A 13,341-nucleotide genomic window follows, 5' to 3' on the forward strand; every position below is an offset into this window, starting at 1 on the left:
GAAAATCAGTAACTATAGAACACACTTATTCAAATATGTATTTGATAAATAATTATTATTTAACACGGTACGTTAAATATTAAAATAACACTGTGAGTCTCGTGTTTATTGTCGGTAGTTCGATACCTATATCATGTTCTATAACAAATGTTTTCCATAAAATAAAGTTCACTTTGAGATACTTTTAATACCTACCTATTTAAAATGTCAAATGCAACTAAGATGTCTAATATATATATTTATATATATATACATGATTCAAATGATAAAAGTTATGCCATAAAATAAAGTGAAAAACACTTATATTAGGTACTACCAAAATAAAATATACTATTATGTCTAGAGCAGTTACACATATTTACTGAGTATTAATATTATATAAAGTTTTAGTTGTTAATCATAAATTATATAAGTCGCTTTTAATGAATTATTTATATAACTTGTATCGAATTCAAAGCATAAAACATAATAATATTTTTCAATTTACTTTTATCAAATATGTAATTACTAAAATTATATTGTATTATCCCTGAAAATTACCTATATTCCATATTGTATTCAAAACATCAAATCATGATCTTGAACTTTTTTATATTTTATGTTGTAGGTGTAAATATGTAATAGTTAACAATTATTAAACTATGATATTAAACACAATTAATTACCTTATCGATTTTCATTTGAAATTCGTATCATTAATATAATATTTTATGATACATAACGACTGATACTTTACTATAAATACTAAGAGATATTTTTCAGTTTTTTTTTTTTGTTTTATTAGCTTCTAGAATAACTATTATAGCTCAATAATTACACAACAATAGCAATTACGTAACAACTATAAAATAAAATTATTGCCAAAAATAAAACAAAGATAAAGTATTAAATAGCATAACATACAATAAATTTATAGTTTCAACATACGATGCCATTAAGATTTAAATATATGATATGAATGTACAGAGTATAAGATAATTAATATTTAAAAGACAGGTAATGAACAAATAGTAAGCAAAGAAGTATAGCGTGATTAACACGATTTGATATATGTATTTAAATTGTTGATAATTAAGACTTAATTAGAAGTGAAGTAAGGAGGGAGTAGAGGAGTTATATGATATTAGAAATTTTGGAGATGAAGGAGGATAATAAAGTTTCAATATTTGAAGGAAGCTTAGAATAGTTTTAACCAGAGGATATGGCTTGAGCATAAGAATGTTGATTGGTAGAAAAAAAAGTTTTGGTAGTATAGTTTTTTGGTGAAGGAGTAGGTATAAGAGAATCTTGCCTAATTGTAGGAGTAACACGTTTAAGTTTTTTGTAATCGGGGCAACCTTTGTAGTTGGCAGTGTGGCTGCCATTGTATAAGGCACATCTGGCTGAAGAGTCGCGTGGCTTGGTACAGGCACCTGAGACGTGGTTTTTTCCACATTTTACACAACGTGGATCATGATAAAAATATTTTCGAGTATGACCGTAAGAATGGCATGTATAGCACTGTGGAGTGCTTTTTGTTGGATGTGGTTTTTCAACAACAATTTTTCAATTGAGAAGAAACTCAATCTTGAATACATCCGAATTGTTAGTAGCTTTTTGAATATCAACAAAGAAAAGTTGCAAGGGCGTTTTGTCCGAAAATCGCTTAATGCTGTGTATGTTGGTGACGTGGTGGCCTAATTGCTGAAAGGCCGGCGACGATGTCTTCGAATGCAGTAGTTGGGTGCAGATTTCGAACTACGCGTAGCAGGCGCTTAGAATCTGGCTGATATGAATGATGAAATGATGACCATAATCATTCTCCTCTAAATGCGTTAATAACTGATTGTAATGATCAACAAAATGAGTGCGGACGATAAGATAGGAGGACGTGGATTTACAAATAAAATCTGAAGAGTCAAGTTTGGTCAAATGACTGGAGACGAAGGCGGATATGTTACCCAAATTTTTAATGCAAACAGGCGGTACCTTTATTTTGTCATCGCTGTTGTGGATTAGGACGTTGATTGTAGATGTATTCGCGTTGACGTCGTCGCACTTAGAGAGAACGGAGAACCGATTTAGACTTGTGAATAATTTAGTTTTCTTTTAATCTGCCTTAGGCGAGAGGGAAGAAGTAGAGGGATTTCTTTTGTTTGTATTTTTGGAAGAAACAGCGCTAGGTTGAGTTGACATAAAACTTGATTATTATTATAGACAAAGCAGTGAAGGAGGGTTACGATTAGATAAAGAAAGCAGCGAGCATACTGGTAATGAACAAATGTGCGCACATTACAACATTCGAAACCGAACTGATTTTTCAGTATTATATACGTAGAAACATAGAAGATTATTTTCAAAATAATTATTTTAGTGTGCGTCATTTATAATGTATATTATTTTCACAAACTATTGTTTAGTTACTTCTTGTATATGATCATACCTACAAATAAACAATATATTTATCTTATTAGTTATTAATCCATCAAACTTAAACAGAAATTCAGAAGAAAAGATGTAATGACAAACGAATTACTATTGCCACTGGTTCTAAATACTGTAACGACATTATAATCATTTATTGTTGATGAATATTCATTAGTTTATTTCATATTCAGTATAAATAGAGTATCAAATATCTTATTTGTAATTTATTAATCAAATGAGATTTATTCCAACATTGAAAAAAAAAAAAAACAAAAAATGATAAAATAATCCTGTGAATAACTATTAAGCTTATTCAACGAATGGATTTGAAAAAGTGTCCTTAAGTATATTAAACACTTTTTTAAATTAATTTAAAATCATCCTAATGAGACTAAGAATTGGACACTCACAAATCTCACACAGTTTTTTAATGTCCAAGGAAGAACCTCGAACATGTGCAACATGTGGCGTCTAAATTACCATTAAACACATAATCTCGAATGCCGTACATACCACCTAGCATCAGATCAAGTCTCAACTAGCCTAAATCTGCACTTGCCGAAATACTCCACAATCATCCCAACGCCATAGCTGACACTTCATCATAGCAGCAAACCTCCAATCCAAAATTTAAAATTAAGTTCTCCTATATGTAACTCGATTTAACATGTAATGTAATCTAAATTTATGTAAACCTAATGGCTTATATTGCCGAGGGCTCATTAAAAAAAAAAAAAAAAAAAATGATATAATTCATTCGATAAGGTATACATTTTAAGCGGCCATATTATTCTATTATTTACATAATTAAGAGGTGGAAAATAATAAGACTTTCAAAAGTAATATACACATATACATACCTATATATTATATATATTCAATGTCTCACGAGGATTTACCTATTGGGATATCTCACGAAATAATGGTAATATCGAAATTATTCTGGTTTTGTAATAAGACTTACAGGGATAAGAACTACAATTGTTTCATTTTTTAATTTATCTTAATGTTTTGGTAAAAAATAAAAAAAAATTTTTTTTATTTATTTCCAAACAAAATTAAAGATAGTCATTTTGTAGAGTTTATTTTTCTGAAAATATTAACAATTCAAAATTATATTTTTATTAATTTCCTGATTTTAATTTTTTTTCTAGTTTTGAAGAAATAAAATATGATTATAAATTTATAACAATTGTCACACTGAAAGAGTTTAGCTGGCCGTACGAGCACGCGCACAGCACAGCGGGTGACATGTTCGAAAACACTAGGTACGGTGTTTCATAATTCACAATTTTTATCAAAACTAAAAAAAATTTAAACCAGGAAATTAATGAAAATGCAATTTTGAAACTCAATACTTTCAAAAAAACAAACTCTAAAAAATAGCTATAGTCAATTTTTTTGCAAATAATTAAATAAAAAAATATATTTTTTAACTTTTTTATCAAAACATTAAAATACATTTAAAAATGAAACAATTGTAGTTCTTATCCCTGTGAGTCTTATTACAAAACTAGAATTTCGATATCTCCATTAATTCGGGAGTTATCGCAATGAGTAAATCCTCGTAGGGAACCCTGCCATTTATTGATATTGTGTCAAGTTACATACAGTGTAGAATTAATGTTTAATAAACATATCATGCATGGTACATTTAAAGACGTATATTAATATGATGAACATAACGACTTTTAGACGTATGTTTGTAATTCAGGCTTCAGCTAACACGCAGTAGATGGCTATTTTTTTTATCATTCGATTATGTGTGGTATGCCAAAAACATAAAAACTCTTTAACAAACACGATTGTCTATTGATTCACAAGAAAAATAAAATTGTTGTTGTATTAATCTGAGTATTGTGAAAAAAGCGTTTATTTTTTAAATAAATAAAATCTTATCATTTATAAATTCACATAGGATGTACATACTATTATATTTATATTACTATAACATACATATACACAATTATATTGATGTAACAGATGGTCACTTTCTAAAAACTTCCATATTTTTGTTTTCACTTTTTTTTTTAAAGTGAAAGTAAGAACGGATTTCGCTTTTAAATTTTAAACATTATGAGTATATAAATTAAGTTTACTTCCTTATATATTTTATCGTTTTTTTTTTTTTATTTCCAGAACTGTATTCTATATGGATTACGTTATAAATTTGAAAGTATATCACATTGCTTATTCGCTTTCCGATATTCTCTTCTAAAACCGGTTTAATACAAATCATCCAGTTCATATAATAATTTACGTTGTACGTTGTACAAAAATTAATCTTTGCAAATTTAAACACATTAGAAATATCAAGTACATCATTGTTTTTAATATTATTACTACTCAGAGTTATAATGAGTATAAATTATGTTTGTAAAATAAAGTTTTTTAATATTTTTCCACGTAAAATTGATATGATTACTACTGGGTTTAAGATTTAAGTGCTGTAATACATGAGTAAAACATGTAATAAAAACATAATAAAATATTAATGATTTCTAAACTATCATTAATCTAAGTATGTATCTTCTAAATTTAATAGGTATTAATGCAATGAAAAACGATTCTTACTCTAAAATTCACTAATATAATTTTTAACAGATTTTAATTTGTTTTTTTTTTTCAAAGATAAAACTTACTGAAATTATAAAATTTAAGCTAGAATTATAATAATTCAAGTATGACGTGAAATCTAGTAGATACTACTATGTTCCGTGTTTATTTTATACTCGTAGTTTTAATAAAAATAATAATATGCGTTGAATTTAAAATATATAAATATATATAATACAAAAAATATATTTTATATATCACTATGATGTGGTCGTGGGCATACCTAACAAACCAAATGTATAAAAGAATATACCATGTATAAACCGTTATATACGTTATAGCCTTAAAAATACCCTTATTATGCCTTACCTATAAATTATTTGTACTCATTTATTAATATAAATAATATATTATTGTAGATATTTTTATTGCCTGCTATTTAAGAATAGATGCTGAACTTAATTAATAAGTTCAAAGTTGTATCCCATAACTGTATTTAACTATATTTATATTATATCTCTGATTTTAATTTTTATATTTAACATCTCTTTTATTAAATTAAACATTAACTACTTCATTAGTAACAAACATAATGTAATTTTTACGACTTGTATAAATATTGTATTTAAAAATTATATTGCTTAGAATATTACCATTCACTCATGTTGGAGTTCGTAAAAATAATTTAAAAATTTTTATTTTTTATAGAAATATGTATGCGGGTACTATAGATTTACGTCAACAACTCAAAAAAACATTCTAAAAAAATTTAATACTATACACATTGTGTTTTTGAATTACTTGGTGATGTTTGGCTGATTCATACGGAAAGTACAGAAAATAATTAGATATAAAACCATGGTTAAGATATAGCACTTTCTGTGTGTACGAAGTAATTAAATATATATTATATATTACAAATATAAGTATATAAATAGAATTTTTCTTAAAAATTCAAAGGATAAATTAATTACCGTTTAAAACATCTAAATAAAAAAATAAAAATAAATTGATTCAAATCAAATAACAGTAATTATTTTTGATATTATTTTCATACCCAATAATATTATATCTGTGTATGATAATATGATAAAATAATTATAAAAACCGTTAACATATACATAAATATATTAATAACTCTCATAAAGTCATAACAATTTGTCATAAAGAAATTGTTAAAAAACTAAATGTTTTTTTAATGTGATTGAAACACCTATGAATAATTTAATTTTACGTGCAATTTTTATTTTAACTCAAAATATTTTATCCAAATACAATGTATAAACACTGAGGTAATACATTTGTCCTGCCTAGTATTTCTGGAGTGCTATTTAACTTAATAAAAGTTACATAGGTACCTTATATAAATTCATTATGCGGTGTTACAATAAAATTATAATAATATACTATTTACGTTAAGTACTATGAATTAGTTAAATATAAATTCTATTAAAAATATAATAATATTATGCAATAATAATTTACCTACTAGTGCATAGATTTGTGAAATATTATTTATTTCTGTATAAGCATAATAGTTGTTACGGAGCACAATGATAAAATACATTCATAGCTCAGTCTCAACGTCTGAAAAAAAATCAACTGAAATGTGTACTTTTTGAAGATTAAGACATTTAAGAAATTAAGAAAAATTAACAGTTAACCTGTCACCAGCTTCAGAGAAAATCTGAAATAATTGTAAACTGATTAAAAAAATAAAAATACTCTACCATGGCTTTCCCTACGTAGCATAAGCAATTAATAAAGTTTGGCATCAAGTCCTCCTGCACAAACAAAATAAACTGAATCCACTTAACAATCTTTTAATATCATTCGCTCCTTCATCATTAACCTCTATAAAATAAATAGGCACTGATTTATCTCGAATATACTAAAAAATCTGGCATCCCTCAAGGATCCGTCCTTGGATCTATATTGTTCCTCTTAGTAGTATGTTTTAGTAGGTTCTGGGTCCCCCGCAAATCCCACAGATCCCATTACCCTGCCTAGCCTATGGTTCGAGCTATCGCGTACACGCTCGACCGTGCCCGGCACACGCGCGACCGTGCCCGGCCATGCCCCTCCCCCTCTCATCCATTCATATCTATACTATGCTATCTATTATGAAGTCATCATATTAGCGTGTACGCGATAGCTCGAACCATAGGCTAGGCGGGGTAATGGGATCTGTGGGATTTACGGGGGACCCAGAACCTACTAAAACATACTACTCCTATCTATCAAATTTCAGAAAATACATAATAAATTTCTCGGAATATCCCTTAAAACACCATGATTCAGTGGTAATTATAAATAATATAGATACATGGATCCATGATAATTTTAAAAGTTTCACCTACGACTTAACTCAATTGAATAAGGTCCACTTACTTCACTACAAAATCGGTAGATAAAAGAATAGAAAACCGTCGGCTGAAACCACGTTTTCCACAGGATAACTTCTTATCTTCGCAATCAACATCTGGATCATCTTCTGAATCAGAACTCAAGTAAACGATACTTGAATGTAACATTTAACTTATATAAGTTAAAATCATCGTAAAAAAATTTGTTAAAACAATTAAAATTCATAAAAAAAATAAAAACTAATTAAAATGTTTTTTTCACAGTGGTGAATTTATTACGCGTTCACAGAGGTATTTATTAAGTCATATAATATATAAGTACCTTCTTTTTTTAAAAATAAAATTTAAATATTGTTCTTTTAACGTTCCGGACATTACGGTTCTTATTATTTGTTTTTTTTTTTGCTCCAAGGCTATTAAAAGTATTTTCTATTTTGTTTTAATTTGGAATTCGTATGTTTTACATGACGTTGTTTTCATTTCATAAACGCATTATAATATCGGGTGAATTTCAGTTAGGTCATCCCATGGTCGTGGGTGGTTAGTGTGTTTACGCACAGTATACCGAAATCCTACGAAAGACGTAATATATAATAGGTAGTACGTAACCGTTACGACGAGTGCACTCTTAAATAAACTGACTGTAATATATCAAAAAGTACTAAAGAAATATTAATATTCATGAAACACCACGTACCCAAAGTAGAATGTCTTATAATATAATATCGTTTCACAGACGATGGTTATATATGGGATGATAGTCCGATTGCCACGGTAAGTACAAACATCGGACCACTGTTCTAATTTAATGAATGATTTAGAAATTAGTTCATGTCGTTATTACAAAATCGAATACGGCATAGATATTTTAATTATATTTAATCAATTCAATCGGAACGTTGTTAATTAACCTAATTAACACGTTCAATGCCATTGTCGACGGGTAGTCGACATCGGTTACATTGCCCGGGTCGCCTTTTTCAACGGGTAGTCGACAAACATAGTGTTCACTTTGGTGGCTTATAATTTTTACTGGCTACGCGATAACGTTTTGAAATCTATTGTAGGCGATCAGGTGACTTCTTAAGAATCTAAAGATGAAGTTCGTTTTTAATTTTGTTTATTTTTAGTTTGGATAATTATTTTTCCTAGAAATACGACGATGTTTAACGCTGATGAGAATAGTATACTATATTATTAAAATTCAGTTGCAACTCGATATAATAAATCGTATAAATAACATTCCCAATACTAACATTTTCATACAAGTTATTTTACGATGTATACACCGTGTTCCTCAGAATACAGGGTGATTCGAAAAATATTTTTATTACACAACCAAAATCCCGGTGTCGACGCATAGTCGATCGTACGTAGTTTTGACGCGGCGACGCGGGCACTGCGCCGTGAACACTAGCGGAGCTCAACGTGTTTTAAACAACTTTCTCTTGTTTTCTTTGATAATTTTGTTTTTGATTTGTTTCAAAAGCAATTGATTTTTAAATTTACATTTATATTTCGGTTAAGACGTGTTATGAATTTATTCGTGAGAAATTATAACGAGACAAAGATTTCTACATCTTGAACAGAATACTTGCGCTTTGTTTTTAATAAGTTTGCATGATTTTAAATAAAAACCACTATCGCATTAGAAAACTTCTTTCGAAAATTGTCGACTTAAAAGTTTGTTAGGTATGTATAACTTTGGAACATTTCGTAGTAAGTAAATAAAAAGTTACATAATGTAAATTAATTTGTATATACTGTAGAATATTTTACATAACTGATATTAGAAAACACAATGCTTAAAAAAAATAGCTGATAATACTCAAATCAAATTTTTGAAGTTTAAAAAATAAAACAACGAAAACAAGTCTGAGAAAAACACGATTATACTTTACCTTTGTTCCATTTCAAACATTGCATAATATACAATATACATATTACATTTTAACATTTATCATGAAAAATAAACACAGTGAGCTAAATAAGGCTTTTCTGTCTCTAATTCTTTACAAATCTGAATAACAATTTAATATTTCTGGGGTTTTTATGTTGATTTAAAATATTAGTATAATATGTACCCGACACAACTACTTACACAACAATAATAAGTTAAACGGAAATAAATTCCATTTCTGGCATTTCTGAATGTCGAAATGACGCTTATGGATCCAATAGTAAATTTTCAAATAAAATCAGAATCTCATAAGAACAATCATGATGGTAAATACATTTATCTAAATTAAGCAGTTTATTTATTTTTAAATATCGACATTTTTTTGCAGTAAATTTATTTAAAACAATAACTTTTTCAAAATATTATTTTTGGGAATTTTCTGACGTGAATATATTTTTTTTATTTATATAATATTAACCATACAATCTTCACAAATTTTATCATAACGTTTAACTATCATATTTTTTTTTGTTTATTGGTATTTCTTTCAGACTGTATAACTTTTTTATGGTATCATCTGTTTATTTCGTTTTAATTTGGTTTGCACAATATTTCACAACTGCAACAACTGGTAAAGTAAATCATTTATAAACTTGTCATGTATGCAGGGTGATCCATTTAAGTGGATACAATAATTAACTCGAAAAGCATTATTTTTTTTACCTTTTAGGTTTATGTTTTTCAAAAACCGTATAATATTAAAAATTTATTTTTACACTTATATTTTTTAGTGAAACCATTATCAACTTTTGATTTTAAAACGATAAAATATAATAGAAATATCATGAATTGATAAAACCATTTTTATAATGAATTTACGTGTTGACATTTTTATATTTCGTTGATTGGTTTGTGAGATACAAAGTATTGGTGGTTTTTACTATTTTTCCAATAATTGTAAAGATCAGGAGCTAGTGATAAATTCGTTATCACTGAATCTAAGTTAACAAAATAATTCCAATTAGGCAATTAGTTAATAATTGATCAGGATTCAAAGTACAAGAGTAATCTTTAATTAATTTTTATTTATTTTGTTACCTATTACCTTGGATTCAGCGATATTAAATTTATCACTAGCTCCTGGTCTTAAAAATTATTAGAAAAATAGTAAAAACCACCAACATTTTGTATCTCACAAACCAATCAACGAAAAATAAAAATGTTAAAAAGTTTTATCAATTCATGATATTTCTATTATATGTTACTATTTGAATATCAAAAGTTGATAGTGGTTTCACCAATAAATATAAGGGTGAAAAAATTAAAATATTATAAGGTTTTAGAAAAACATAAACCTAAAAGTTTAAAAAAAAATTTTTAAAAAGATTATACTTTTTGAGATAATTAGTTTAACCACTTAAGTTGATTGCTCTGTATACAGAGTGATATTGAATAATGGGACATTGATTGGACGAATACATCGAGATTGAAAAAAAAATAGATGGTAAAAATGTCCATGGGACAGAATTCTAGATATCTGTACTAGGAATTAATCTTTTTTCCGTGCAACGCGTAGCATAATGGTACCTATACATACTATTCGTTTCAAAATACGTAATACAAACTCTTAAGTCTCACTCTATCGTAAACTAAAATGAATACATCAATTTGGGATGTACGATTAGTATAATATATCATCATTATGCAATCCAATATTGGGTCAAAACTCTAATGAATACCAACGAACCATTTAAAGAGATATGCTCATATAACACAATATGTTGCCATCATTAGTGAGTTTGTTTTTTGTTTTAACGATAATCAAAAAACTTATTAGTAAACCGAAGGTAGAAATAACAAATCGATTAAATATTTTACCATCACTTTAATATTACCATCCAAAATAATTTACAATGTGGTGGAAGACTATAATTATTATTATTGAGCAACAGACAATTTATAACCTAATATTATACATAGTTAAATTATTGACACTAGAATTTATCAAAGTAATATAATAAAATGTCAAGGTCTAGTTAATAGATATCGTTGCGTTTTGATATAGTTTGAAAATTATTAGATGCTTCTTTAAAAAAAAAAAAAATATTGAAGTGATCTCCGAGCATTCGAAAAACGTAAATAGGTTTATTGTGTATCGATCACTTCCTACAATATAAAGTCTGTGTTTTTTAATTATTTATACACAATTGTGTAGTAAGTCGTGATAACTATAATTTAATGTTCAGCATGCTGTGAATTACCTGTACTGCATTTACGATGGTGTACGACGATAGTATTGGCCATTCCCAAGACAGCACTGTCAACGGTCCGCTAATAATACACACCATACTGTCAGCGACGCATAAATTCAGCAACAAAAGGTTTTTGGACACCTTATGACCCACTGATAGAGCGAGAAACACGCATAAATTTGCTGTGGTGCCAATTATCGCCACAAGTATCATGTGGACAGCCATTAATGACGGAGCTACGGTCGAAAACCCTTCGTCTGTAGAACGTTAAAAAAAACACATTTTAAGTTTGAGCCTATATTTTGAACTAAAAAAACTTAATTATTGATATTACATGCGCCCTAGTCACACAAGTCATTAATTTTCATGAATTATTAACCATTTACCATTTATACGTGAACGATACGTCTCACAGATTTCCATATCTTTTTAATATCTGAGCTGAGCGATTAATTGGTTTTACAATGGATGTGTGCATATAAGTAAATTGGGTGACAAAAAATCTCCGATAAGAGTCATTTATTTGTATACAATGATTAATCATCGTTAATTTCAAATTTAACCGACCAATAACAGTGATTTACTCTTTAATGACAAAGTACATTCAAGATCTACATTGTACAGCATAACAGTTTTCTACTAGAATACATTTTTATTTCCTTTTATTTAAGTGCTATTATTACAACACGTTTTGGAATACAGGGTTTTTAGTGTTGGGAATAATAATAATAATAATAATAATATAACTAGTTTTCCAAATTTAATAAAACTATGCTACGCTCAATGCATAGGCTCCACTTTACATAATACAATTAAATGCAAAGGCACATTAGTTAGTAGTTGCACAATACACATACATCTCGATACATGTTTAAATTATTATTATTTTTATTTCATTATGATAAATGTAGAAACAAATTCCTTTAAGTGGCATTACAATAACAGTAGATAAAAAATATCACGTAGTCCAGAAACCTTAAGAACATTTAAATAAACATACCTAGGTTATTCTGCATAAACATTTCAAGTTAAAATTTAGTTTAAATTAGATATTTAAACAAAGGAAACGTATTTTAGTCATTTTGTAGTAATTAAAAATAATATTCGTTTTATATTTGCAACTTTTAAAGTATATTATTATATTTTATACATTCAAGTATAATAACATTTTTGAATTCAAATTTTTCAGAAAAAATAATTCAACCTAATGCTTAACTAATAGTGTAATAAAATATTTTGATAGCAATATAAATATATCATAATTATAATATAAATTTTAGTAATCTAGTCTCGTTCAGAATTGTTTTGGTATAAAATTATTTAATATCACTGAATTCAAATTTAACACATCAATTACAGATGACATATAATATACAGTAGACTCTACTGAGTAGAGTGATACCCACTAGCCTACCTTTTTTTTTATAATGTTGACCTTTTTTTCGTATAATGCAACGTAATCTGTTATATAGTAATTTATCATAATATACTCAATTTAAAATAAATTTCCGACAAGCCATCTTACGCCTCTCTCCTGAAGCTTATGAATATTTAGTGCTTTAAAATTATATACATTATAAAGGAATGTCTATGATCAAATGTAACTACAAAAAAACAAAGCACCTAAAGATTTATCTAAAATAGATGTTAGCATTTAATTAATTTATTATATTGATGAATTTAAATTCATTGATAAATACAAAATTCAAAAATATTTAAGTTATTCGTGAATATTTTTGATATAAGGCATTATAATGATTCACTGACATTTGACTGCAAAATAGTCATCTTTTAGATTCTGAGCGGAGCGATGAATATATTGATTTTACCATGATGTGTGTGTGTTTTTTTTTTGTCTGTC

At 27.4% G+C, this 13,341-nt stretch overlaps 1 protein-coding gene across 2 annotated transcripts in view; it reads right to left on the minus strand.

The window, feature by feature from the left end:
• The window catches only part of LOC107166000 (tachykinin-like peptides receptor 86C), a 116,003-nt gene that overhangs the window by 47,032 nt on the left and 55,630 nt on the right, over positions 1-13,341 (minus strand). For both annotated transcript variants that reach the window (XM_015514474.2, XM_089219469.1), the window contains one exon: positions 11,490-11,737. In XM_015514474.2, the coding sequence (XP_015369960.1) occupies positions 11,490-11,737 (248 nt within the window). The remainder of the gene's footprint in view (positions 1-11,489; positions 11,738-13,341) is intronic.

Source organism: Diuraphis noxia, unplaced genomic scaffold, assembly GCF_037042655.1.
Source record: "Diuraphis noxia isolate RWA-SAM2 unplaced genomic scaffold, SU_Dnox_SAM2 contig0002, whole genome shotgun sequence".
Lineage (NCBI taxonomy): Eukaryota > Metazoa > Arthropoda > Insecta > Hemiptera > Aphididae > Diuraphis > Diuraphis noxia.